General features: G+C 40.4%; 1 protein-coding gene across 11 annotated transcripts in view; it reads left to right on the top strand.

Moving 5' to 3' along the window:
• KIAA0825 (KIAA0825 ortholog) overlaps nucleotides 1-25,545 on the top strand; it is a 276,964-nt gene that overhangs the window by 248,447 nt on the left and 2,972 nt on the right. Inside the window, exon 21 of one of the 11 annotated variants that reach the window (XM_033084904.2) lies at nucleotides 2,657-2,723. The exons of the other annotated variants lie outside the window; for them this stretch is intronic. Coding sequence (XP_032940795.1) covers nucleotides 2,657-2,723 — 67 coding nt within the window. The remainder of the gene's footprint in view (nucleotides 1-2,656; nucleotides 2,724-25,545) is intronic. 11 annotated transcript variants of the gene reach the window in all.

Below are 25,545 nucleotides of genomic sequence, written 5' to 3'. Positions count from 1 at the left end.
CAGCCGGGTACCGCAGTGGAGCAAATATTGGCTTAATGTGGAAAATACTCCCTTTTTAATAATTTGCCTGTCCTGTACACTCTGTTATTGATATTGGGGAATACCATTCCCAGCCCATGACAGGTAGTTAACATGGTTTACTGTGGGTTAGAGTCTTGACCCTGATATGTTAGATGTTGCAAGGGCCAGGTGCATTTGCCTTATCATAGATCATGTGCTTTCACTAACTTAGTGTCCTGCTTTGTGACACTGGATGTCTGATGGGTTATGGGCTGCCACTACTCTTCTAATAAAAATACTAAATATTTTGTGATAGTATTGTACAGATATAACATTCTCCTAATTGCTGCCTTTAGAAGAAATAAAATAATCCAATATCCCAAGTAACAACTAAGTGCATCATTTATACAATAATTTCCCCCTTAACAGTTCCAAGTTCTCAGTTAGCAAAGCTTGATCCCTCAATGGAAGCTTTGAACACGTAGCTTTTTTTAAGCTAGAGTATAGGCGGACATTGTTGAAAATACTTATAACTTTATTTTCTAAGGAAATAATCCTAAGGAAAACAAAGGGATTTTTAAAAGCTGTTGTCTTGTTACAGGGTTCATCCGAAGAGATCAGCCATGACTGCTTTTTAAAATTCAGAAAAAATTTAAGTAACTGCCGTTTGAATAGTTATCCAGCCATATTTTGTCAGACATATTTATATGTCTGACAAAATAACTGCAAAAACAGTTTTAATTTTTTTTTCTCTTTTACATATAGTTTGTCTCTTTACCTCAAAGACTTGAGATCTTACTGAAGTCATTCTCCTCATCCATATTATTGCACTCTGGCACATTCTTTGCGCATACATGAATGCTGCAACTTTGCACTTACTAGAGGCAATAAAATGAGAGGATAAATGTCAGAATTGGACAGTCTTGACTGTCAGATATAAACTTCTCTAGCATTCATGGCTAATGCTCTAATCATCGGTGCCAAACATTGAAATAATCTGCTTTCCCTGAATGTTTTTACTGGCCAGGATGCATAGAGGAGTAGTGTACTCAGTCATAATCATGCCCAGAAAGGCTGCAAATTTTCCCTTTCAGCTGCCAATCATTAGGCCAGCCAAAGTGAAGACAAGCACATTGACATGTGAGAATGGTAATAATTTATTTTCTATTTATGGGTGGTAACAAATCATTTTTTGAAGCTCCTACTGTAAGACTACATGAAGAAAGACAGAGATGATGCTAGATGAGGCTCTTCACACCTCATTTAGCCCAAATGTAGCCACTTGGGTGGTGAATCTGTTCAAAGTATCAGCCCAGGCATTTCCTCACAAAATGTGTGTGCTGTCAAAATGTGTATTGAAACAAAAGAAAGATTAAAATGCAATCATGTGAGAAATTCAGGAATATAATTTCCATAGCATAAATCCAGGTACAGAAAAAAGATTAGAAGGAAAATTAAGTGAAATATTAAGGGTGCTTTCAATATGGGTAGATTTCTAAAGATGTTAATTAATAAAAATAGCATGAGGATTTATCAAAGCTGGGGCACACCCCCTTCAACTTTCAGCTGACAGGTCAAATTACAGTAATTTCACGTTTAAGAGCCACACCATTTTGACTAAAATTTTGATCCCACCCTGGAAATGCAGCTTACACTCAGGAGCAGCTAATATATGAAAAAATTTCTGAAATTTCCAAACCCGGAAGAGCAAGCTGAGGTGCCGAGCCAAGCACCTTCCAGTAAAACCCAGGATTGCATGAGCGTTACAAATTAGTTACTCTGCTGCATGGTGGGTGGAGGTGGGCTCCGTACCAGCAGCGTGGAGGGGGAGGCGGGGGACTCCGTGCCCGCCTGCCACTGTGGGAGTGGGAGGGGCTGGGGTCCGTGCCCACCTGCCGCCGTGGGACAGTGCTTGGTCGGGGCGAGCGAGCCCGGCAGCAGCAGCAGCAGCGGCGGCTGGCCCTGAGTGGCCCTGCCAAGTGGCAGCACCAAGCTGGGCCGCTTGGCCCCGTTGGCAGCCCCGAGTGGGCCGGGCCTGCTCAGCCCCGAGCCGAGCCGAGCCAGTAAAATCCGTGATCCCATGATTCTGTTACTAATTGGCAGCTTTGCTGCACACGGGTCCTCACTGTGAACGACAGTGCGGCTTATAATCAAGTGTGGCTTATATATGGACAAAGACCTAAAGGTTGCCGACACCCGGAGGTACGGTTTATAATCAGGTGCGGCTTGTAATAATGAAATTTCTGTAATTCATGTACTTCCCACCATTGCATAACACATTACATATCTTATTTAAATTTGCTTTTGCCAAGACCTGCTGATGTGCTTAGCATCTGACATCCCATGCTATTTCAGAATACAGGTAGATATTTTATTTCAAAGTATATAGCAAACCTGTCTTGTTAATTTTATCAATTATATTTTTCAAATTTATATATAAAAAAAATTAAAATACTGTTGAGGACTGACTCTAAGTAATTTGGTGTGCATTTTAATCTACAGGGATTTTTTAATATTATTTTTGTTCCTAAGAAATTCTGCTGTCTGTTTTATAGTCAAATCTTCTCTTAAGCAGAAATTCTTACATCCTCTGAATTGAAGCCAGGCAGTGCTTCAGTTATTCTGGGATTTCACACTTTGTTTTCATCTTGTCCAGTGTCCTGGAGGGAGAAGAAACAACCAGAATGGCGGAGTTCCTCTTTTATCTTCAGGAAAGCTGTAAAGTATGCATCTGTCCTGCTTGACTTGTGCTGGAACAAAACCTCCCATGGCAGCCCCATCCTTTGGCTAAACATGCAAAAATTTTTTTTTTGCTTAAACAATGCAAATCAAAGGGTTAGAATTGGAGTTACGGCTTTCAGACAGCCTTGACTTCCCTCTTTGTGCATTATGTCAGGAGGTTTGTGTACAAAAAAGTGTGATGATGGTTTATTATCATATTGTATAAGACAAAGGTAAGTATATAACATTTAATATGCCAGGGAATCTGTGGATGTCAGTAGATTTTACATACAGCTCATCCTGCTTTAACAGGGCATCTGGTTCCCCTGTATTCCTTCAAGGTAACTGTATCATATAGTGGTTCTTACAGGATCTGAGAATACAGTGGTTGAAAGGTAAAAGCATAACATTACCTTTCAATGTACAGATATATTTTGACATAAAGTATATGTAGTTTGTTTATATTAGATTATCGTTTTTGTAGGTTTCTTGGTTTTGTTTCAAATTTTTAGTGAAGCTAATGCAAAACTAATATGAAAGCGGTATACCGTGTATGCATCTTTGTACTTCTTGCATGTTGCACTAATACTGGAAATACAACAGTGAGCTTTTCTGAATAATTCATAATACTAGGTACTTTAAAAACTTACTTGTATTTGAAATGGTTTTGTCCATCAAAGTAACATGACAGGACATTCTTTTTTGCATAAAATCCAAGATCACCACTCTTTTTCACCACCTATCAACCAGTTTGTGTTTAATGAAGCATTTATTTATTTCTTAATGGTATGGTCCATATGACTACATATGAGAGAAAAACCTGTAAGACTGACTTTCTAAGTAATCTTTGGGAGGAATCAAGGAGGTCTTGATACTTCTCTAAACATTAGAATTTATGTATTGCTAAAACTGCAGCTCAGTTTTGTTTTTGTCAGATCTGTAGCTCTTTCTGTGCTACATTCTTATCCTTCTGTTTGTAAAACACACAGAAGAATATGTGTATAGAGGGACACAAGTCTAACTTTTTGCCTTTTGCCCCTTGAGCATTTGGAGAAAAGACTGAAGAGAAAGAGAGGGGAAAAGAAAAAAGGAGGAATGTCAGGGGCAGTAGTTTGATGGCTGAGGCTTTGAGAAACCTAGTCTTGTGGAATGCATCTCTGCCCATAACGGGAAGTAGAATGAGATGATCTTTAAGATCCCCTCTGACCCAAACCATTATGAGTCTGTGAATTTCAAACATGGATGGATTGAGGAGGAGGAAATGGCAAAGTAGACATCCCATAGGAAATCAACAAACATACAGTTGGCAGAAAATGAAGACTGAAAATCCTGCCAAATATTTCAAATCATTTACTCTGTATGCTACCCTATTTTGTCTGAAAAGACAGAGTCTGCTAGCAGTGCCCAGACATGCTAGGTGGTACCTCTCTTTTCGCTCAGGTTGGACAGAGCCCTTGCTGCTGGAATACAGGCACTCAAGAGCCAGGAACGATGGACAAAACTTCTGACCTCTCACAATATTAATGTGCTGAGGCTCCTTATAAAATATTCTTCCTTTGAAATTGAGTTCTAGAAATTAATCTCTGCCTCACCAGCTTCACCGCCTACTAAAATACTGCCCATTTTCAGAGGAGCTCACCTGACACTGTGACCAGGAGGGATGGGGAAGCCAGAGAAAACATCTCTGTAGTGATCCCTTTAACGGCAGAGTAAAGTTGCCCCAAGTGATCTTTATGAAAGTAATGCCTCTTTGTTTCTAATGAAACTGTTTTCAGCAAAGAGAACAAATAGAACAAGGAAAAAACTGAGCTCAAAGATTATTTTATTCCTTTGCTTCTTCAGTGAAATCCAAAATGCACAGTTCAGAAGACTGAACTAGGGGCCACTGTAATCTTTCTCTTTCTTGTTTTTGCTATCTGCTGAATAGAGATACATTTCTCTACCTGGCTGTTTTGAGAATAAGGTATTAAAAAATCAGATGTATGGGTTTATTGTACCACTGGAAATCTCCATACAGAAGACCAAAGAACTGCCTTGCCAATTATTTTATAAGAGGGCAGTTTTGGGTTTTTTTACTATTTCTTCTGAGAAGCTCGAGGACAGAAAGACATGTATTTTCTCTTCCCATTTTCATATATCAGTGTAGCTTTGCCCTTATCTGTGTACAAACCTTCCTTTTCCATGTGAGTTTGTCACTCTTTTGTTACCATCTTATCTACAAACACTATTCCTATACCCTTGGAGCTCTATTAGTTTTGACCTCTTTTGAATAGGTAATTTTTTTTTGTAAAAGGATATCCTTGCCTCTGCTGCAGGTGGTGTTCCCACAGAACGTTTTGCCTTGTTTCCTTAGACCACAGGAAGGAGCCTTTGTGCCCTTGAGTGTCACCAAATGCCAGGGAGAGCTTCCATACTGGATCCTCTTTCTGAGGATCTAATCTTTCTGATCGTTCCATTCTGAATCCTTAAAGGAAGCTAGTTTGCTCGTGTTCACTGAGAATGCATGGAGCAAAAGCCAAAGTTTGCCATGTCTCCCCTTTTTACTCGTAGAAAGTTCTACCACAGCTTCATATTTACTAGTTTTCTAGAACTACATCTAAAATTTGAAAAAAAGATTATTTGATAAATATAGTTAGCAAGTGATACACATTTCAATAAAGGTTGAAAATAGATAGGGATAATTGAATATATTTATGCCGGGTTTAAGTGTCATGAAACACTGGAACTAGTGCCGAAAGATGCTGTGGACTTTCTGTGCTTAGAGGAATTCAGGACTTCTCTGGACATGGACCTGAGCAAACCAGTATAGTTACACCTGGTTTTGGTGCAGGGCTAGATGACTTCTATACATCCCTTCCAACTTTGATGGTGAATAGCACTTAATGAGTTCAGACTCTAATGGACAACCTTTGCATAAATTTTGAGCTTTAACCTATGGAACCTGGATGGAGAATGGGTTGTGAAACTTGTGAAAGTCCATTGGTCCAGTTCTCAAAATGACAATAAAGAGCTTTAGCAGACAAGTACAGTAATTTCACAACTATAAGGTGCACTGGATTATAAGGCATGCTTCCAGGTGTTGGCAAATTTCCAAACTTTGTCCATATATAAGGCGCACCGGACTATAAGGCATGCTTTTTTTTGCAGCGAGGATCCACGTGCAACAAAGTAACTAATTAGTAACGGAATCTTGCGATTGCGGGGTAACTGGCAGGTGCTCAATTTGCAAACATTTTTTGCATATTAGTGTAGCCTTTAAATGCAGCCCCAGGCGCCCTCCCCATGCGCGGGCCCCAGCACTCCCACCCATCCTAGGCACTGGCCGGCACAGCTGGCAAGGCGTGATTTGCACTGCGGTTTGGGGCCGCTGTGGCACAACCACGGCTCGCGGCTTGGGGCTGCCATGGCGCGGCCACGGCTTGCAGTTTGCACTTCCGGGTCGGCTCGGGGTGGCCGTGGCTCACACTTCTGGGGTGGCTCGGGGTGGCCGTGGCTCACGGCTGGCACTTCTGGGTTGGCAAATTTCCCAACTTTGTCCATATATAAGGCACCCCATTATAAGGCGCGCCTCCGGGTTTCCATCATAATTTTAGTCAAAAGGGTACACTTTATAATCGTGAAATTACTGTAATTTTGCATCATAGTGACATCCTTGAAAGAATAAAGGGAGCAGTCATCTTAGTAAGATTGAGAAAGAGCAATGCTGTTAATAAACCTGAGAAAGACCAAAGCTATTTGAGATCAAAAGATAGATAGTGATGTAAATCCTCAGGGGCTTGAAACTGTGAAGTCTGAAAGAAGGGCACTTCGTGGGAGTTAATACATGATTATTGAAGGACCATCCCAGTAGACTGGACAAAGCCCAATTATTGTAGTGCCTTGGCTGGTAAAGAGGCACTTGTGTCTGAAAAGGATAAAATAGAGAGACTAAGAACATATGTGGGTGGATACTTGTGCTTCAGCCTGGCTTTGACTTAACAAGAACACAGGCTTTGTCCTTTCTAATAGCATCAGTTATCAGATATAAGGAAATGCCACTTGCATCAATTGATAAATTGGGAAGTTATTATTTCCATTTTAAAAAATTGCTACCATATTTGGCACATGAAATTTTATGAAGTTTGACTATTTTATGGACAAGTTTGGGCTTAAGATGGAGGCAACACAGTAATACTCAACTTTAATTAAAAGGCCACTGTGCCCCCATCTTCAACCTTTAATTCTTACCTAAACTTCAATTAGAGTTTTCAGCAGAACTTATTTGTCTGATTTAAAGCACCATGTAGATATGTTGTAGAAATTTCATTTAAATATATATTTAATTAGAAAGATTTTATTATTTTAATGAGCCTTAAGAGACCTTTGATGAACAGTCAGTTTAATTATGGTACTTAAATTATTGTATAAATGCATACTTTATAATCTACCTCCTTGCAACCGTGTTTTCATGCTGGATATTTTTAACATAAAGAATTGTTTCACTTTCTGTCAGTTTATCCTCCTCTTCCCTCCACAAAATGTTTTATCTCTGAAATAAAATGAAACATACATTATACTACTTGTATTGGATAATATTGTAATAGCACAGTTAAAAATCAGTCTAAGAGTTGAGAATTATTTTGATTTTGTTAGAGAAATGACAAAATTGATAATTTGTTGTGCACAAATTACAGACTAGCTCTGTCCTGTATGTGTTTTCTCTTCTGTGCTTGAGGAAATTACCTGTAAAATTGCTGCAGAAGATGTGTTGTGCTAAGTCTTGTGCTATCAGCAATCTGCTTCACTACCACAATATAAAGAAAGAGAGAGGCTCAGCAAATTTAGAAAAGTAAGGAAACCATAGAACTAGCAGTTAAAAGGGAAAAAATGGGCTTTTTAATGCGCCCTGTGTTTTATCATACAACCTGCATGAAGACCATTAACTGTCTCATGCTGAACCTTACAATTCATTGTTCAAAAGCAGTACACATTAACTCCTAGTAAATTGTTGTTACTTTGTTTTTTTCTTTGTGTGTGTGTTTGGATATGGTTTTTATTAATGAAAACTGAGCTCATAGTAAGTTGAGTCTTTAATACTGAATAGATAATGTAGTATTAGCATAACGAGCAATATTGCTTCTCAGGACCACAAATCAGTCAAATGTCTTCTCCTAACTGAAAGAGTGCTTCAGGTAAAAAATATTTAACTATAACATAAGGTGTCAACAACTCCTATGCACTGACTTGATCTCCTTGGGCATGTAGATAGCTGGCCATGAGGTACTCATTCCTGATCAGCAAAGTTTTTAGTGTCTCACCCAGGAAAGGATACAAAAGAAGGGTTGCAGATTTCAACAGCAGTCAGTACAAACCTTGGTTTGTGTCTGTCTGCAGTGCTAGGTTCAGAAATTCTCCTCATCCTTTTGCAAAAGAGCATGAAAATTTATTCTGTTCTATTAAATTGCTGTTTCATTCACTGTCCACCTTTTAAGTGCAAGGAGAAATGTCACTTGCACTCATGCTTAGCAAAGAGATACTTGTACAACAGCATATGTGTACTGTCATCTTCATAGCTTATATGTGTACTTTCATATGGAAAAGCTTAAGATATTTGAATTTTTGTCACAGAATATGTCCACTGGACTTTTCTTCTAAGCATTTAAACTTCTAATTTTGAACATTATTTATTACCAAGTCAAAAAGTTGTTCTCAGATTTCTACACAACTTTCCAGAAGGTACCCATCCTATTTCGCTCTGCACTGGTATGTAGTGTAGTAGTACCAGATGGAGTTCTAGATGTGTTACTAAAACTTTTTCTAGTAGTTTGTTCTTTGGGTTTATATTTTTACATTGAAACATACTTAAAACTTTTAATACCATTTTGCTGTGAGCCTTTAAAATTGTGGTTCTCTTTAACTTTTGTAAAAAATTAAGAGTTAACAATTTCCATCATTGATATATCTGTCTAGCAAACACTGATATTTAGATGATTAAAAGCTTTATGATCTGCCATTTACAGATACTGAGAATATTAATCCAGAGACAATTTTCTCCTATCATAAACAAATAATATGTGCTGATTAATATAATTATTTTTGTTTCACCCAGCTTTCTATGCACATAGGTTTTGTTCCTTTTATCTTTATGCCTTTTTTTTTCTGGGGGGGGATTTCAGCTACTTCCATGTAAAATACTATTAGTCTTAAAAATATTTTCATCTTTGAAAAAATTCTATAATTTACTTTTCCTATTTACTTATATTTCCATTCATTTAATATATTCCTCCAAGATAAATATTCTTCTCATTATCTGTTCTAAGATTTACCTGTTTTTATAGATTTACCTGTGATTTATAAATTTATTACCCCTTTCCTTTATCTTTGGATATTATTTATTTCAGTGTTCTAGTTTTAATTTTTTTTTTAATTACAGTAATTTCACGAATATGAGGCGCACCCTTTTGACTAAAATTTTGGTCCCAACCTGGAAGTGTGCCTTATACTCCGAAGCGCCTGATATATGGACAAAGTTGTGAAATTTGCCAACCTGGAAGTGTGAGCTGCAGGCCGAGCTGAGCTCACGAATTGAGCACCTGCCAGTAAAACCCGCCATTGCGCGATTGTTACAAATTGGTTACTCTGTTGTGCAGTGGGGGAGAGCATGCTCCTGCCAGCACCGCGACACGGGAAGAGCTGGGGCTCCCTCCCACCGGGACCACGGCGTGGGGGACAGCGGGGGCTATCTTTTCCCTTTTGACTTCTCACACCTGATAGTCAAATTCACAGAATTTTCAGCATTAGTGGTGGACACAAGGAGGAAAGGAGGTTATTTTTGGTTGGCAGAAACATGGGCAAAACTTACACTATGTATACATGTGCATGTATATGTAACATTTCCTCTCCTACTTTGGCATGATGTCAATTTTATTAAACTGTTTAAAAGCATTTTATATATTCTCCATTGTATTCTTTTCTACACATACTTGCTCAGTGTTAAGTTAATCTTTTCCATGGTACCCACATCTCCTGATCTTCTAATGACTTTTCTATGTGGATTTTAGAGTCTGTAGCTTTATCATGAAAAGAAATTTCAAGCCAGAGAATGAAATTCTATGCAAATATCCTTTCTTCTTTTTACACATCTTCTATAAGAAAGAAGTAGAGTGTTTTTTACAGGAAAATATACTTCCGTTTTCTGCAGTACTGCAGTTGAGTTTTAAACACCAGTACACCCACATCTGAAAAAGACAATAGAGGTGTTAAAAGTTGGTTGAGAGGAACTATTTAAGCTAGAAAATGTAGATGTGGTGTTTGCTTAACCACAATTTGTAAAAGTTTAGCATAAAAATCAGCCACACCTGTTATCATTTTATACTTGACTTGTATGATATCTCACTGTTAGGGGAAAGGGAGGATCCAAGATTTGTAGATTCCTGTGGTCAAAATAAATTACAAAATTCAGAGAGTTCACAAAAACTCACCAAACTTTATTATAAATTTCAAGCTTGCCATGCAAAATGGAGGGAAGTCAATCAATCAATCAATCAATCAATCAATCAATCAATCAATCAGTTCCAGTGTCAGTCTAGCCAACAGAAAGGCCAGGGACATGTGGCATGCGTCCAGTCTCAGTGGGGGTGTGCTTTTACAGCTTTTCCTCACCTGGAGGATAGCTATATCACTTTCTATGCAAATTAGTTACCATGCACAGTCATGGTAACTTCCAGATCTTTCTGGAAATTGGTTGGAGGGCCTTGGAAGCCCTGGATGGCCTTGTTCCCACCCTGCAATCCATGCCAATTTCTTGGCCTCATTCTTGCAGTTTTGCTGTGCTATTTTGTACTTACCCTTAGAACAAGGATGTGTATCTTGGATAAGTGCTGCTCTACCTTTGCATGGCCTCCATCTGCAGCCACATCTTGTTCTTTCCTACAGTGGTTCCATAGCCATCTGGCTTTTGGTGCTGGAGCCCCTTATCTTCTGGGATTCTACAACATTGCAAAAGTTCTTACGCTCATAAGAATCCTATCATCTCTTCCTCAGTGATAACCCAATCACTAAGACATGTTGTAATTAGACAAAAAATAATACTTTTACACAGTCTATCTATTACACAGTGTCCACATCTATCTGCATGGTTTCAGCCATATCTGTGACTATTTCAGACACTTAGGAATCAGAAAAACTGCTGCTTAGGATGAAATAGACATTCCAGGTGCCATCTGCAGCAGACACAGTAGGTTTTATGGTCCTTAGGCTCTCTGAAATTTCCGAATATGTCAATCTTGTTTAAAATACTGAATCGTTAAAACAATTCCAATATATTTTCAACTGTTTAGTCTTTTAATATTTTATCCTAGAAGGGCACATGGTGCTCCAGAATGCTGTTTACTTTGAGCAGAAATGTAGACAAAATTAGAATTTCAAAAAAGAGAGAAACATTGCACTAACTCTAGCTTAATGGTCTAATTTATTGTAATATCCCTGATTTCTGTATTACTTTGACTGTTCTTTATGCATGAATTATTCTTTTTATGAAATTGCAGGGCTTTGTGCTGATTTCTGATCTTCAGAAATACAAAGTGCATTGCCAGGAGTTTAGAGTATTGCAATGAGTTATTATGGGTTTTATCTCTTTGATATCTCAGACCTATCCTAGTCAGTGTTGATCTGCTGCCCAGTGCCATGTTCTCCTGAAATGTGTAAGCATCTGCAAAGAAGTTAACATTCCTGTTTTAAATGCTGAAAATTGCATGAAATAGCACTTATTTCCAGATATTTTAGGCTCCACCTGTCTTTTTTTTTTTTTTTTTATGTTCCAAAATTCCCAGTTAGCATCTGGATTGTTAACAAAACCTCTAACTGGGACCTCAGGACTGCACACCATTCTCCATCATTTATCATCAGTCTTGATTAACTGGGGATGTCCTGGACAACTAGAGGATGACATATGTGATGCCCATGCAATAGAAGGGTCAGAAGGACCCAGGTGATCTACAGCCTTATCAACCTGACCTCAGTGCCCAGCCAGGTTATGGAGCAGACAATCTTGAATGCCATCATGCAGCATCTAGAGGACAATCATGAAATCAGGCCCAACCAGCACAGGTTTAGAAAATGCTTGACCAGATTGACCAGCTTGATCTCCTTTTATGACCAAGTGACCTGCTTAGTGAAGGAGGAGAGGCTGTGGATATTGTGTACCTGAACTTCAGCAGAGCCTTTGATATTTCTCCCACAGCATTCTCCTGGAGAAGCTGGCAGCCTATGGTTTGGGCAAGTGCATTCTTCACTGGGTTAAGACCATGCTGGAAGGCTGGGCCCAGAGTATGTGAATTGTGCACCAGGTGGTGGTCAGTCGCTACTGGGAATCCCCAAGGCTCAGTACTGGGGCCAGTCCTGCTTAATGTCTTTATTGGTGGTGTGGATGAGGGGATTGAGTGTACCCTTAGTGAGTTTGCAGACAGCACTAAGCTGAGCCGAGTGTTGATCTGCTGGAGCGTAGGCAGGCTCTGCAGAGTGACCTGGCCAGGCCAGGCCAAGGGGCCGAGGCCGGTGCTGTGAGGTTCAATAAGGCCAGTGTTGGTTGCTGCACTTGGATCATGTCAGCCCCATGCAGTACTACAGGCTGGGGGAAGAGTGGCAGGAGGGTGACCCAGGAGAAAAGGACCAAGGGGTGCTGATTGCCAGCTGGCTGAACATGAGCCAGAGTGTGCCCAAGTGGCCAGGAATGCAAATGGCATCCTGGTCTTTATCAGAAGTAGTGTGGCCAGCAGAACCAGGGCAGTGATTGTCCCTCTGTGTGCGCAAAATGGCAGCAGAGCTGATGAAGGGTCTAGGAAGCAGGTTATATGAGGAGGGTCACAGTTTGGATGAGAGAGCTGGGGTTGTTTAGCTTGGAGAAAAGAAGGCACATTGGAGACCTTATCACTCTACAACTGCCTGAAAGGAGTGAGTAGGGAGATGGGGTTGGTCTCTTCTGCCGGTCAGCTAATGACAGTACAAGAGGAAATGGCCTCAAACTACACTGTGGGAGGTTCAGTTTGGACATCAGGAAGAATTTCTTCACCGAAGCAGTTGTTAAACACTGGAATGGAGTGCCCAGGGAAGTGGTGGTATCACCATCTCTGATAGTGTTCAAGAAAGGACCAAATGTGGCACTTAGTGCTATGGTTTAGCTGATATGGTGGTGTTCAGTCAAAGGCTGGACTTTATAATCCAGAAGGTCTTTTCCAATATTAATGTTTCTATGATTTCATGATTCCTATATACTTGACAGATAAATGATTTTCCTATCATGAGAGGATTTCAGAGATTTAGAAACCTGTTTGCAACCTTTTCTAGATTAAATCCAAATCTTTTAAAGTACATCACACAGAGAGACAAGGAGCCTGGTAGGTGGGGACTTCACATAGAAGGCCCTTTCTCTGTTACTCTCATGGCTCCCATGAGTCATTTGAATTAAAAAGATTATACCGCCCCATAATCATTCTTTCTTCTGTGTTAAGGAATTAGTCAAATACTCACTGTATATTGATACTGCAGCCTGATGGCATATTGTACATCTTCCCTTGTTCTCTCCACATCTCTAACCAAAGCTGCTGTGGTTCTGGCTGGCAAAGGCCAACTTGTTAAACTTTCTGAAGGTACTTTCTTGATTTTTAGCTGTGTTTTCCTCTATAAGATTATGTTAAAGAAGGTATACATCTATAAAAAAACTTCACCAAATTGGTTTTTGGTCAGTAAAAGTTGTAAACACATTTTTTCATTAGTTTCCTGGTTGCAAATATACCCCAGGTTTTGGCTATCACAACACAGACAGATTAATAAAAATAATGTAATAGGCCAACTCCTTTTGGAATTTCTAGCTATATTAAGTACAAGAAAATGCCTCAATCCCTTTCACTGGTAAAATGAATATTACAATTTAAATTATTCTGATGAGTTAATTTGAAAACTAGAGCCTTATGATTTTTAAAATAATTTTTATTTTATTTAATTTTTAAATAATATTTTATGATTTTTAAAGCAAAACCATAGTATTTAACTTTCTAAAGAATGAAGGAGTGGAAAAAATGACAGTAAATATGAGCTATATTAAGATATGTGAGATATATTATTTCATTACGTAATATTTCTGTTTAATCATTCCCCTATTTAGAAACTGTTCTAAATAAAGTATCTTGAAATATAGTAAAAACTAATAACAGTTAAATTATTTCTATGTGTATGTATTTTGAGTAAATTAATCAGCATGATTTTAAAGTATATTTAATATGCAGCATTATGAAGTTAACTGTATATCAATGCTTTCCGTAAGTTCACTTTTCCATTCCAGAGCTCAGCATGCTGCTCTGTAAAGTCACCAGTCTTTGCAGTGGGTTGAAACCAGATTAAATTCACCTTTGTTTACTCATATTTTTTCTTCCAGTTAATAAAAGTTTAAAGAGTGGCTTTGGGCTAAACAGAGAAAGTAAAGGTCTGAAAATTCATTCTTCTAGTGTTCTCCCTGTCCACTTGGTTGCAAGGTGCCAAGTCTGCATGATGAAATTCCAAAACTGTTAGTCATCATTTCACCTACCTTTCTCTTCTTAGCTTTTACGGTTTTCTTGTTTCTGGATGTAAATATTAGTTACATTGTTGTAGGCAGTATTATCTTTCTTGGAATTAACTGGGGGAAGTTACTAGTTTTTCAGTTCCAAACAGAAAGAAACTCTTTCTGTAAAGGGTTGCAGTTTAGCAGTGAAAGACCTGAATGACCAATAGTGAAACCTACTGTGGACAGAGATCCTGTTAATCTATCTCCATCTCCTCTCCGTTTCTTTTTAGTATATGAGTCTGAAATTGATTTGTTGGGCTATGTAAATTTTTATCTACAGATTATTTTACTCTTCTTTGGGGTGGTATCTCTGCTTCAGTTGGTTCTTGCGTTTTCAGTCTGTCCCTGGAAATTTTCAGGAACAGACAGGGTTATACAAACGGGTACCAATTTTTGAAAAGAAAATAAGAAGCATCAGCTAGATTTTCGGGCTTGTTGAAATCAGGTTTTCTTGGTCCTCACAAGAACTGGGGTATTCTGGCCAAACAGCAATTTTTTTTTTCTTTAGAATGGGCATGAAAGGACAAGGTTTTTTAGCAGCTCATAATTTTCTTACGATTTAGTAAGACCATTTGTTACCAATACAAGTGCTGGTTCCCCTAAGTGTCCTGCTTACATAGCACATTTTTTTTTCTGCAAGTTATGAACTGAGAGAAATCTTTCTGAAAGCAAGAAAATTAGTATTTGTTAAAATTTAAATTCATTAAGAAGGAATTATACTACAGCCATAATAATACTGCATTTTTAAAATATTAATCTTTTTATGCTATCATAGCAGTCCCCCTTAAAAAATGGAGAAACTTTCTTGTTGACAAAATATTAATTTTTTATATCCCTAAACTCAATGCTGTCAAATTATCAAATATAGTTTCTCAGCAGATATGTCTTGTATTTGTATTTACAGAACATACATATGCCATAGTAACCATATTTGAAAGTTTAATACTTTAAAATATTTACAATGGCTTTTCAACATTCATAATGGAAAGGCTATATAAGTTGAAATAAAATGGGGAGGGGTAAAGAGAGGGAACAAGTAGTTTATGATGTGAAGAACAGGGTGTTTTTAGTAGATGCATTTCTATCATGTAATCATAGGTAGGTAAGTCATATGCATTTGCTGAATGAAAATGTCATTGGAGCTCTGATCCTAACATGCTTCCTTCTTTGATATTCTTAAAAATTATATTAAGGCTCAAAATAATTAAATTCAATCCATGATTACCAAGTTATTTAAAATTACTGAAAAGATATAATCCTTTGAATATTTATCTCCAAGCAGTTAGCTTAGACATAGTGCTACTGACCCCATTCTTCCATAAAATCAGCCCTCTTGAATACCAGCATAATTGCTCTGTTACTGGCATGAGAATAGGTATGTATGTGTAGGTATATGTAAGTATGTTCCATGCATATATATTTGAAATATATGCATTTGCACAAGTATCCAGTGTTCTTAGTTCAGAAATTCAGATAAGCAATTTTACACATGCCCTAGACCTTATGGGGTTAGTCTAAAGAAGTACAGTAAATTCACGAATACAAGCCGCACTGACTATAAGCCGCATCTCTGGGTGTTGGCAAATATTTTGGTTTTTGTCCATAGATAAGCCGCACACGAATATAAGCCGCTCTGTCGTTCGCAGCGAGGACCCGCGTGCAATTAGTAACAGAACCGCGGGAGGGCGCGGTTTACTGGCTGAGCTAAGGCTGTGCAGGCTCGGCCCGCTAGGGGCCGCTGACGGGGCCAGGTGGTCCAGCACGGTGCTGCAGCTCGGGGCCGGCCGCTGCTGCCCCTGGGCTCGGTCACCCCGGGTTGGCGCTGCCCCGCGGTGGCAGGCAGGGACGGAGCTTCCCCTGCTCCTACGGCAGCGGCGGCGGGCGGGGACGGAGCTTTCCTGCGCCCGTGGCGCCGGCGGCGGGCAGGGACGGAGTTTCCCCGCTCCTGCCGCGGCGGCGGCGGGCGGGGACAAAGCACCCCGTCGGCTCCCCGAGCCGCGGCAATGGCTGCGCGGGGCTCCTGTCGGCTCCCCGAGCCGCAGCAATGGCGGCGCCGGCTTCCCCCCCCCTCCCCGGGCCGCAGCAATGGCAGTGCGGGGCTCCCGTCGGCTCCCCGAGCCGCAGCAATGGCGGCGCCGGCTTCCCCCCCCCTCCCCGGGCCGCAGCAATGGCGGCGCCGGCTTCCCCCCCCCTCCCCGGGCCGCAGCAATGGCAGCGCGGGCTTCCCCCCCCCTCCCCGGGCCGCGGTAGGGGCGGCCCGGGTCCCCCCTCTCCTCCCCGGGCCGCGGCAATGGCGGCGCCGGGCCCCCCCCCGTCTCTCCCCTGGGCTGTGGCAGAGGAGGAAAGAGAGCTCTCCCGCCTCTCTCCCCGCCCCCCGTGCTGCCTACAGGGAGCCAGGCTCCACCCGCGGTGCAACAAAGTAGCGATTTGTAACAATCGCAAAATGCCGACTTTGCAGCTGCTCGGCTCAGCACTCTGGCAGGCACTTCTGAGGTTGTATTAGCCGCTCCTGATTATTAGCCGCATTTCCGGTTTAGGAGCAAAATCTTAGTCAAATTGGTGCGGCTTGTATTCGTGAAATTACTGTACAATAATGGGGGCTGCCTAGCATGCTTTTTACAGGGACACTGAAAATTTTTCTCTGCATTTCTGCAAGCAGGTTTAACTTTTTTACTTTCTGCAATCCAATGCAGAGAAACAAAAGTATCACAAAAAATAGTGATGTATAGAAATTTATATAAATGGGTATATTGATGGTGTTTATATGCAAGGAGAACACATCAATACATTGCTAAGGAAACATGGGCTAGCATCACTTGATCTTCCTGTGTTACTAAATATTTCCCTCTTGCACTTTGTTAGCTTGTGGATGTCCAAGGCAAGACTTCCTCTCTTGCTTCTTGTTTATGAGTAGAAACAGGAGCCCTCACAGTGCTAGTTGTTCTGACCTCATAATCTCAGGTGTAAACTGACCAGCAGAAATCTTCAGTGATTCCTATATTTATTTGTGCTGATGTCTTTTTCCATATCTATCTGAAAAATATACTACTTTTTTTCCTCCTTGATTAGCCACTTGCAACACAGAAAGTGATTCATGTCAGGTTCACACAATGTCATCTACATTATTTGATATTTCAGCATATTTTGAAAATATATTTAGAATTTTTAATTATATACACTCACAAGTTACTATTTTCTTGAAATTTTTTGGTGCTACCCTATAGATTACAAAGGTGATGGCATTTTATTCTAAACATATGCTTTCTTTTAAATATGAATAATATACTAAAAGTTGGGCTTTCTGGACACTTGTATTCATCTTTTTATGGTTAAATGAACTCTAAGCAAAATGTAGGTGGTGGTATAAAGGGCTGGTTCAAATAATTCCAATATCCTTTTAAAATGCTGATTTTATTTAATGTTCCAAGATATATCAGACTGAAATAAAACATATGCCACCTCTGAATTTGAAATTATTTTCTGAGAGCTGTATTACTAATGATTTAAAACAACAGAAGTATACAAGCTGGCTGTTCAACTGATGAATCTTGCATTTTGAAAGTAATTCCTGATGGTAATTGTATTCATATTCACATTACTTTAACTGGCTAGTTGGGTTTGTATCAATTACTACTGCCAGAACAATTTTCACATAGTTTTGATATGCTAGTAAAACCATCTATTTCGGACAACAATTTTTACTAAACATTTTTAGTAAACATTGACTTTTTCCACTTAAACACAGTTAATTTCTCATCCCATTTAGAACAATAAACATGTGTTACAGCCTTCTTCCTTACAGTCCAGTAGTCTTTTAAAAATCTATGTTGTCCCCAGACTTAAAGCATAAAACTGGAAATATTTTCCAATTAATAAGGGACCAGATGTGGTCAAGTTCATTTCATAGATCTTTAATTAATGGATGCTGTTAAGTGAATACACAGAAGAGACACAGAAGGATCTGCTTAAATGTCTTAAAAATAGATTACTTTTGGATGAAATGAAAATGTAGTAGAGTAACTTCTTATTAAGTGAACACTAAAGAATTTTCAAACTGAATGATATTGAAGATTTTTACCAATACTATTGTTTAAGATTCAATGAAATGTGCTGACAAGTATGAAATCACTATCTTTAAAAGGAATCTGCTGATTTATTGTTAAACTTTCATTAGCCAAGACTGCTAGATTCCCATATTATACCTCCAGCAATAACTGCTTTGAATGTATTTTGTTTAGCATTTTCATTTGTCCTTGTCTTAGTCTAAGACAAGTTTATGGTGCAGAAAATCTGAAATGTTACATCCCTTCTCCCTGTCTACCAATAAGGATGGTAAAGGCAAGAAGTAGAAAACTGTGGGAACCCAGGATATTCCCCTGGCTTCCCTGGAGCCTGTACAGGGGGCTCAGAAGCCTTAGCAAGGTGCCAAAAATCCCTGTGAGTTCGATCTAAGTCCCTGGGAGAAATTACCATCTTTATATACAGAATTACAGAGTCACAGAAATAAGTAGAGTGTAAATTGGTGTGTTAAAAGGTAGAAAAGTAAGGTTTTAAAGATTGTTTCTATTAGGGGCTTTTGGACACAAGATGGAGGATTTGTGGCATAGTAAGAAATTCTTCTTCATGGCATCCAACTTCTGGGTCAGGATGCCAACTCAGGATTGGTGAAGGGAAAACTGCTCGGTGTAAAGTGGGTATAAAGCATTGGTGATTAATTGTAAATAAAGTAGACGTAAATTAGGGTATAAAAGATAAGTCCTGCCCCGGAGGGCAGGAGAACAGCCTTGGATGAGCTGCAGAGTGGACCGCTGTAAGGTAGACAGAAAATTCCTTAGATAAGAAAGAATAAACAACCTTGGAAACCTCAGAACATCAGCTCTCGAGTCTTCTTTCGTGCCCTGCTGCACCCTGACTGCAAAATAAGAACTCTCAGACCACCCTTTACTGTGCAGGTGAGTGATCTCTGACCATAAAAGAGGTCACCACCTGTCACAGAAAACAAAACAAAACAAAAAAACAAAACAAAGAAAACAACAAAAATCACTAGATACACAGCTGCTGAGTCAACTGGTTCCTCTGGGAACAAAGAAAACAAGACAGCTGCCACCCAGGCAGCACATGTGCCCCAGAGGACAAAGACAAGATGGTAGAGAGGTTCTCCTGGCTAAACCTTCCCCTCTGGAAGAAAAAAAATCCATGGGAATGCGGGGATCATGGTGTGATTCTGACGGCTGATGGGATGTACTGGCTTTGTCTAGGGCAGGCCCAGGCCTGCAGTGCCAGTTTTCCTGTTCCCTCTGTGTGACAGCACGGGAGCATCTCTGGAATGTCACTCCTACCACTTGCTGCCTCTTCCTGCCCCCTGCTGGGCTCCCTTTCAGCTCAGCCAGACTCAGCTGGTGTCAGTGGCACTGTGTCAGGTTGCTGCCCCATTGCGGGAGAGGAAAATTGTCCCACTGGGCCAAAAACTGGCTCAACATTCCTGGGTGCTGTTTTGGATCTGTCACTTTGGGAGCTATAATTTTTGAACCATGAACTTGGGAATGGTCCCTCTGCCTCTTCTCAGGCCAGTTGTCCTGCAGAAGTGTCCTGGAGGGCTTGGAAGTGGGAAGAGACCCACAGGTCATACAATGCCAGGATCTGCTGATCGCTTCACTGTGGTGAGCCAGACCAAAAAGGGTCCCTTCCTGTTCCAGTCATGGCATTATCTCTGCTGAAACCATGCCTATGGCTGCTGTGAATTGTTTTATAATAAACAGCACTGAAAACTCCAACTCTGTACCCAGAACATTATCCACCTCTTATTCTATACCGTGCATATGATGTTCAGATGTTCATACCTTTCAACTGTAGCCATATACATGTACAGATAACTATATTGATACAGGTATTATTTAGGTGATCACTAACTGTTCCCCCAAGATGTTTGTTTATTTAGTCCATTACTGGTCTAACTTGAGCAGTCTGTATTTATTTCTGAGGATATTTTATGATGTATGGTAGCAGTGTCATTCAACAACCAATATTACATATATAAATCAACATTACAGATGGTTGTCACCTAAATCAGGTCCCCTGATCTTCGTCTGCTATATACAGGGATTCTGATTGGGCAGGGCTAGCTTGGTTAGTGGAGCTGCTGGTGTTAACTAACCAGGTGGTTTTTGGTAAACATAGATCCTCATGTTTGAAAGTTCCACTGCCCATTGCCTTCAGGGGGACTTGTAACAATCCGTTGCACTGTTTGACTTTACCAGCAGCTCGTGGATCATCGGGAATGTGATACACCCACTGAATCCCATGTTCTCTAGCCTAGGTGTCCATGAGGTTCTTTTCAAAATGAGTGCCATTGTCTTTCTCAATTCTTTCTGGGATGCCACGTTGCCACAGGAGAGGTATGAGGCACAGGGTAGGTCTCCGGCCATCCAGTGGTTGCTTCTACCATTGTGAGCACATAGAGCTTGCCTGGGCAGATTTGCTGCAGATGTAATCCATCTGCCAACCCTCTCCATATTTATATTTAACCCATTGTCTCCTGTACTAATGTGTTTTACCCGCTTGGCCTGCTTAATGCAGTGCATGTTTCACAACCATTGGTTACCTGGGATATGTGTCCATGGTTAAATCCACCCTTCAGTCACAAACCCATCAGTATGCTGCATCTATTCCCTCATGACCTGAGGAATCATGGGCCCACCAGACTAGATATAACTCTCCTTCATGTTGCCAGTCCAGATCTAGCTTAAATTTTGCCAGCCCAATCCACCTGTCTGTTGTTGAAATGCTCCTCATTAGCCTTACTCATAGGCATCTAGGCATCCACATGACAAACTTCTGTAGTCAGCTTCTCTACCCTACCAGGAATGTCTAGCCAGATTTTGACAGTGCGGACGAATTTCCTTCTTCAACGCTAGTTGGTCTTTTTCCATCATTCCCGCCACCCCTCCCCCTCCACACACACACAGTGTTTGCCACCATCCACAAGTCAGTGTAGAGGTATAGTTTTGGCCACTTCTCTCAACTGGCAATATCCAAAGCCAGATGGGTTTTCAGCTCTGCATCCTGACTTGATCCACCTTGTCCTTTGGTAGTTTTGGCAGCTGCTGCTTAGGCTTCTTTATGGCTGCTTTCCATTTTTTACTTGTCCCTATGATATGGCAGGAGCTATCAGTGAAGAGAGTATGTTGCCTGTCACTTTCTGGTGCCTGGTTATGTGGTGGGGCCTCCTCAGCACGTGACACCCAATCCTCTTCCTCTTCAGATGATAGTCCAAAATGCTTACCTTCAGGCCAGTTGGTGATGATTTCCAAGATCCCAAAGTGATTAGGATTTCCCATCTGAACTTCTGAGCTTGCTGTATGATCAGAGTGATCTGATTACTCCAGGTAACATTGTTGGCATGATATACTGAAGGGATGTTCCCCTTGAACATTTTGCCTAACACTCCCCATGGTCACCTTACTGGGCGACTGGATCTGGCCTTGTATTTCCTCCTTTGGACAGGGGCCACTGCTATTGGCTTAAGCTGCTCATCTTGTTTAACTGCAGCCTGAGTGACTGTGGCATCTGCCAATTTGCTCTCCATCTCTTCTGGCGGTAACTGCTGTTGTACAGTAACAAGAAGCATGCAGGTAAGCATTAACTAGGGTCCAGCACAGAGCAGTAAGTTGCCCCTTTCTGGAACTGCAACAGCAAATTTATTTCAAATATTCTGCTACCTTATCAGAATTTTTTATTTGTTCAGAGGGAGACTTACAAACTGTACTCCCTGACACATGGTATGAGACAGCGTAGGCTTTCACACTGAGGGTAGTGGATATTCCATGGAGGAGTTCCAGAAGGAGGCAAAAACCCGGGGGCTTAATGGCATCGATCTCTTCATAGCACACAAACAGCTGGGCTGGAACTTCTTGGTGTGTTTTCTCTCTCTGACTCAGCTCTCCAAGGTTTGGAAAACAAACTGCACAGTGCCATGGAATGTCTGGGCAGTGAGGCTTCAAAAATGCCCACCAAAAGCCCAAAGCTCCCTATCCCCAGTCCCACACACTACCAGTCCCAGGCTTTAAAGAAACAGCAATCAATTTTGGGCATAAATCAGAGGACCATGGAATAGACTATCATCATAAATCACTTCAAGACACCTCCCTAGAAATCTCCATCCTGACTCCAAATATATTGTAGACTGTACAGAGGAGACAGAGCAGAACCAGCAAGAAGAACATGGTGTCCTTAGCATCCAGAGGGAATTCAGGTTTCTCAAGAAGTGATGGGTCAGACCTGAAGGGGAGAAAAAGGTGAAAGGTAAAAGGAAAAATCATCTTCCCCCCACAGGCTGGGTGTGATTATTAATAAATGCCCAGACACAGCAGCCCAGATCAGGTCAGGCAAACAACAATGAATACATTTACCAAATGATCTTCCTTGCCTTTGATGTTATCATTCCATAAACTGGTATCAGAAACTGCATCAACTGTATCTTGGTTCCTCTCCCTGATCTGAAGAAGAGCACCATCACAGGTGGATAGTTCAGAGTATTTGGATTTAGATAAAAGGCTAGGTGCCACAGTGCCATGACCAGACCAAGCAATGTGGTGACCAGGGAGTTCTGTGCCCGACATAGAAATGATTTAGTCAAATTTGGTGGGTTCTCTTTTTTCACTTTCTCTCTTGACTGCCTTTTAGTTGGGTGCCAAATATGTCTTAGTTTAAGGCAATTTTACAGGACAGAGACTCTGCAATAACTTCTCTCCCCTTAGTTTTCAACCTATCCCCTCTACCAATGAGAAGACACAAATGCAAAGAGATATAAGTGAAAAAGAAAAAAAACTGTTTACTAAAAGAAAACAGCAATAACCAAGAAATACAGAAGCAAACAGTTAAACCCTCACCCACAAATGCAGAGGAGGTCTCCCGAATTGTCCCGGGGAACACTGTGGGCCATGCCGCCAAGACTGGGGACAAAGGCCAGAAGAGACCAAATGAGCATCCGTGGTTCCAAAACTGCCTCCTTCCCCAAGCAACAATGACAGTCAGGAAAAAAACAAAATCTAGAAAACATATTTTTCTCCTGAAGGAGTCAATGCTGCTGGAACGCCAGAACAAGCTTCTCAGCAGATATAAGGCCAACCCTCTCAGCAGCTGGAAACTTGTGGAGCGGCTCTGACGCTTGGCAACAAGCGGTTGTCCTGAGCAGCAGCGGCAGAAAGTCCAGGGACACATCTCTGCGGGCTCCAAAAGCCGTGGTTGCGTAGCAACCATGGCAAGGGTCGCTATATGTCTTTTTTTTGGTCAGTTCCTAAGACGCCGTGGCTGCTGCCTGCTGGAGCGTCCCGCTTTCTGAGGTTCTAAGTCTGACAAGAACAAAACAAAGAGCTCCACGTGTCTGTTCCCAGCACCCCTCCTGTTTCCCTGAATCACAGTAAAACACAGAGGTTCTGCTTCCAGCTCTGGGAAGAAAGACATAGTAAACTACCTTGCACGGATTGATGTAGAGAAGACATGGAGTACATGATTTTGGGTCACCCCTAATGCTACACTCTACCTTCTATCTCTGTAACTGTGACAGTCCTTCTAAGCAAACCGCTCCTCTAGTTAAAAATATGCAACAAATAAAATTAATTAGTTCAGCTCGTGTAGTAGTGTTTCTGAATAATGCTGAGGATCATAAATTCAAATTAAGGCTTGCACAACTCTTCCTAGATTTGAAGAGAAACTACATTGCCAAAAGTAAAAGGGGAAACTAGTCACCCTTATAAACAGCATTCACTGGGGATGCTTGCGCTGAAGGTTCATACAAGCAGATTTTATATCATAAACCAGAGAATGAAGCAGACAGACATAGCAATTAATTGTACCTAATGCTAATATACACATAAGGTTAAGTATGATAGCAGTCACAAGTGAGTGGAGTAATAGGAATTATTGCAAAACCTTGATCATAGGCATTCAGTGCTTATAATTTTATTCATAATGTGCTTTACTTGTTCTGATACTCCTTCAGGCAGTAATATGGGTTGTCAGATTCAGTTTTTAAGGTAAAGATGTGAAGGTTATATGCTAATTTGTACATGTTCATTGAACATATTTTTTCCTAATTGTTTTTTAACAATGAGATTTTACTACACTTGTTTTCCTTGTGGTTTTAGTAAACTTGTAAATAGATACAAAGTGTACACCATGCTCTATTGCCAATTATGACTGTTCTCTACTTGCAAATATAAGGATTGAAATATAGCCATCCCACCATTCATTATTATATTTGATTTATTCGCCAATCTAAACTTGTATATGACTTCTGATTTTTGCAGTATGAATGAGGACCTAAGAAGTGTGGGGACAGGATTATTGTTCCTGACAGTTTCCTAAAAGCAGTCCTTGTTCGGCTGACTTTTTACATGTCCTAATTTTCTGCATCATTCTATGGCTCATTTATACCCTATTAGTTTTAATACTTGAAAATATGATTTCTAGTTTCAGTACTGGTGTTTTACCTTTTGTCTTCAGGTGGTCTGAACTGGGAGTCTACACTTTATTATCTACTTAGAACAGAATGAGATTAATATTAAAGGGATATCAAACTCTTAAGTATCCACAGAACTTGCAAAAGAGGTAGAACCACAGAAGTGACCATTGTGTAGGCATAACTAGAGTGATACAAAGTTTATCTGACTACATATCAGCACTGTATTTATTATCCTGATTTTCTTTAAGAGAATACTGCATGATTCTTAAGGTTCTATATTTGACTACTATTGAAAAAAAAAATCATCTTTACAGTCCTTCACTTTTGCAGTTTTAGCGGCATTAGCCCTTAATCCTAAACCGGAAATGAGTATTCACAAGGGGAAGGAAGGATCTGATGTCATTTATTTCTAGTTAGATTGTTATACTTTATCAAGAGCCAGTCAGTTTTGTAGTATTTTGCAAAATAGTACTGTCACTGCCAGAGAATTATGACAACTCACATTGAATATTTGGGTTGGATTTCATGTGGTGACATCTCACTGCAAACTTAGAGAGTATTGAGAGCATCTGCTTAACTTCCAAAATGTGTGTTAGCTCTTCCACTTTTTCTCTGAAAGTTTTACAAGGTTTCCACCTCTACTAATGTGTGTGCGACACATAAAATGGGAAAAAAATGTACTGATGCAGTAAATATAAGTAAGATTTTGTAGTAGCTTTGACAATTTGTGTCAATTGCCTCATGCCCATGCCAAATTCTGTGTGGCAAGGCTTTTGGGGGTTGT

Source organism: Catharus ustulatus, chromosome Z, assembly GCF_009819885.2.
Source record: "Catharus ustulatus isolate bCatUst1 chromosome Z, bCatUst1.pri.v2, whole genome shotgun sequence".
In the NCBI taxonomy this organism is placed as follows: Eukaryota; Metazoa; Chordata; class Aves; order Passeriformes; family Turdidae; genus Catharus; species Catharus ustulatus.
This window is presented reverse-complemented; position numbering and strand designations above follow the sequence as displayed.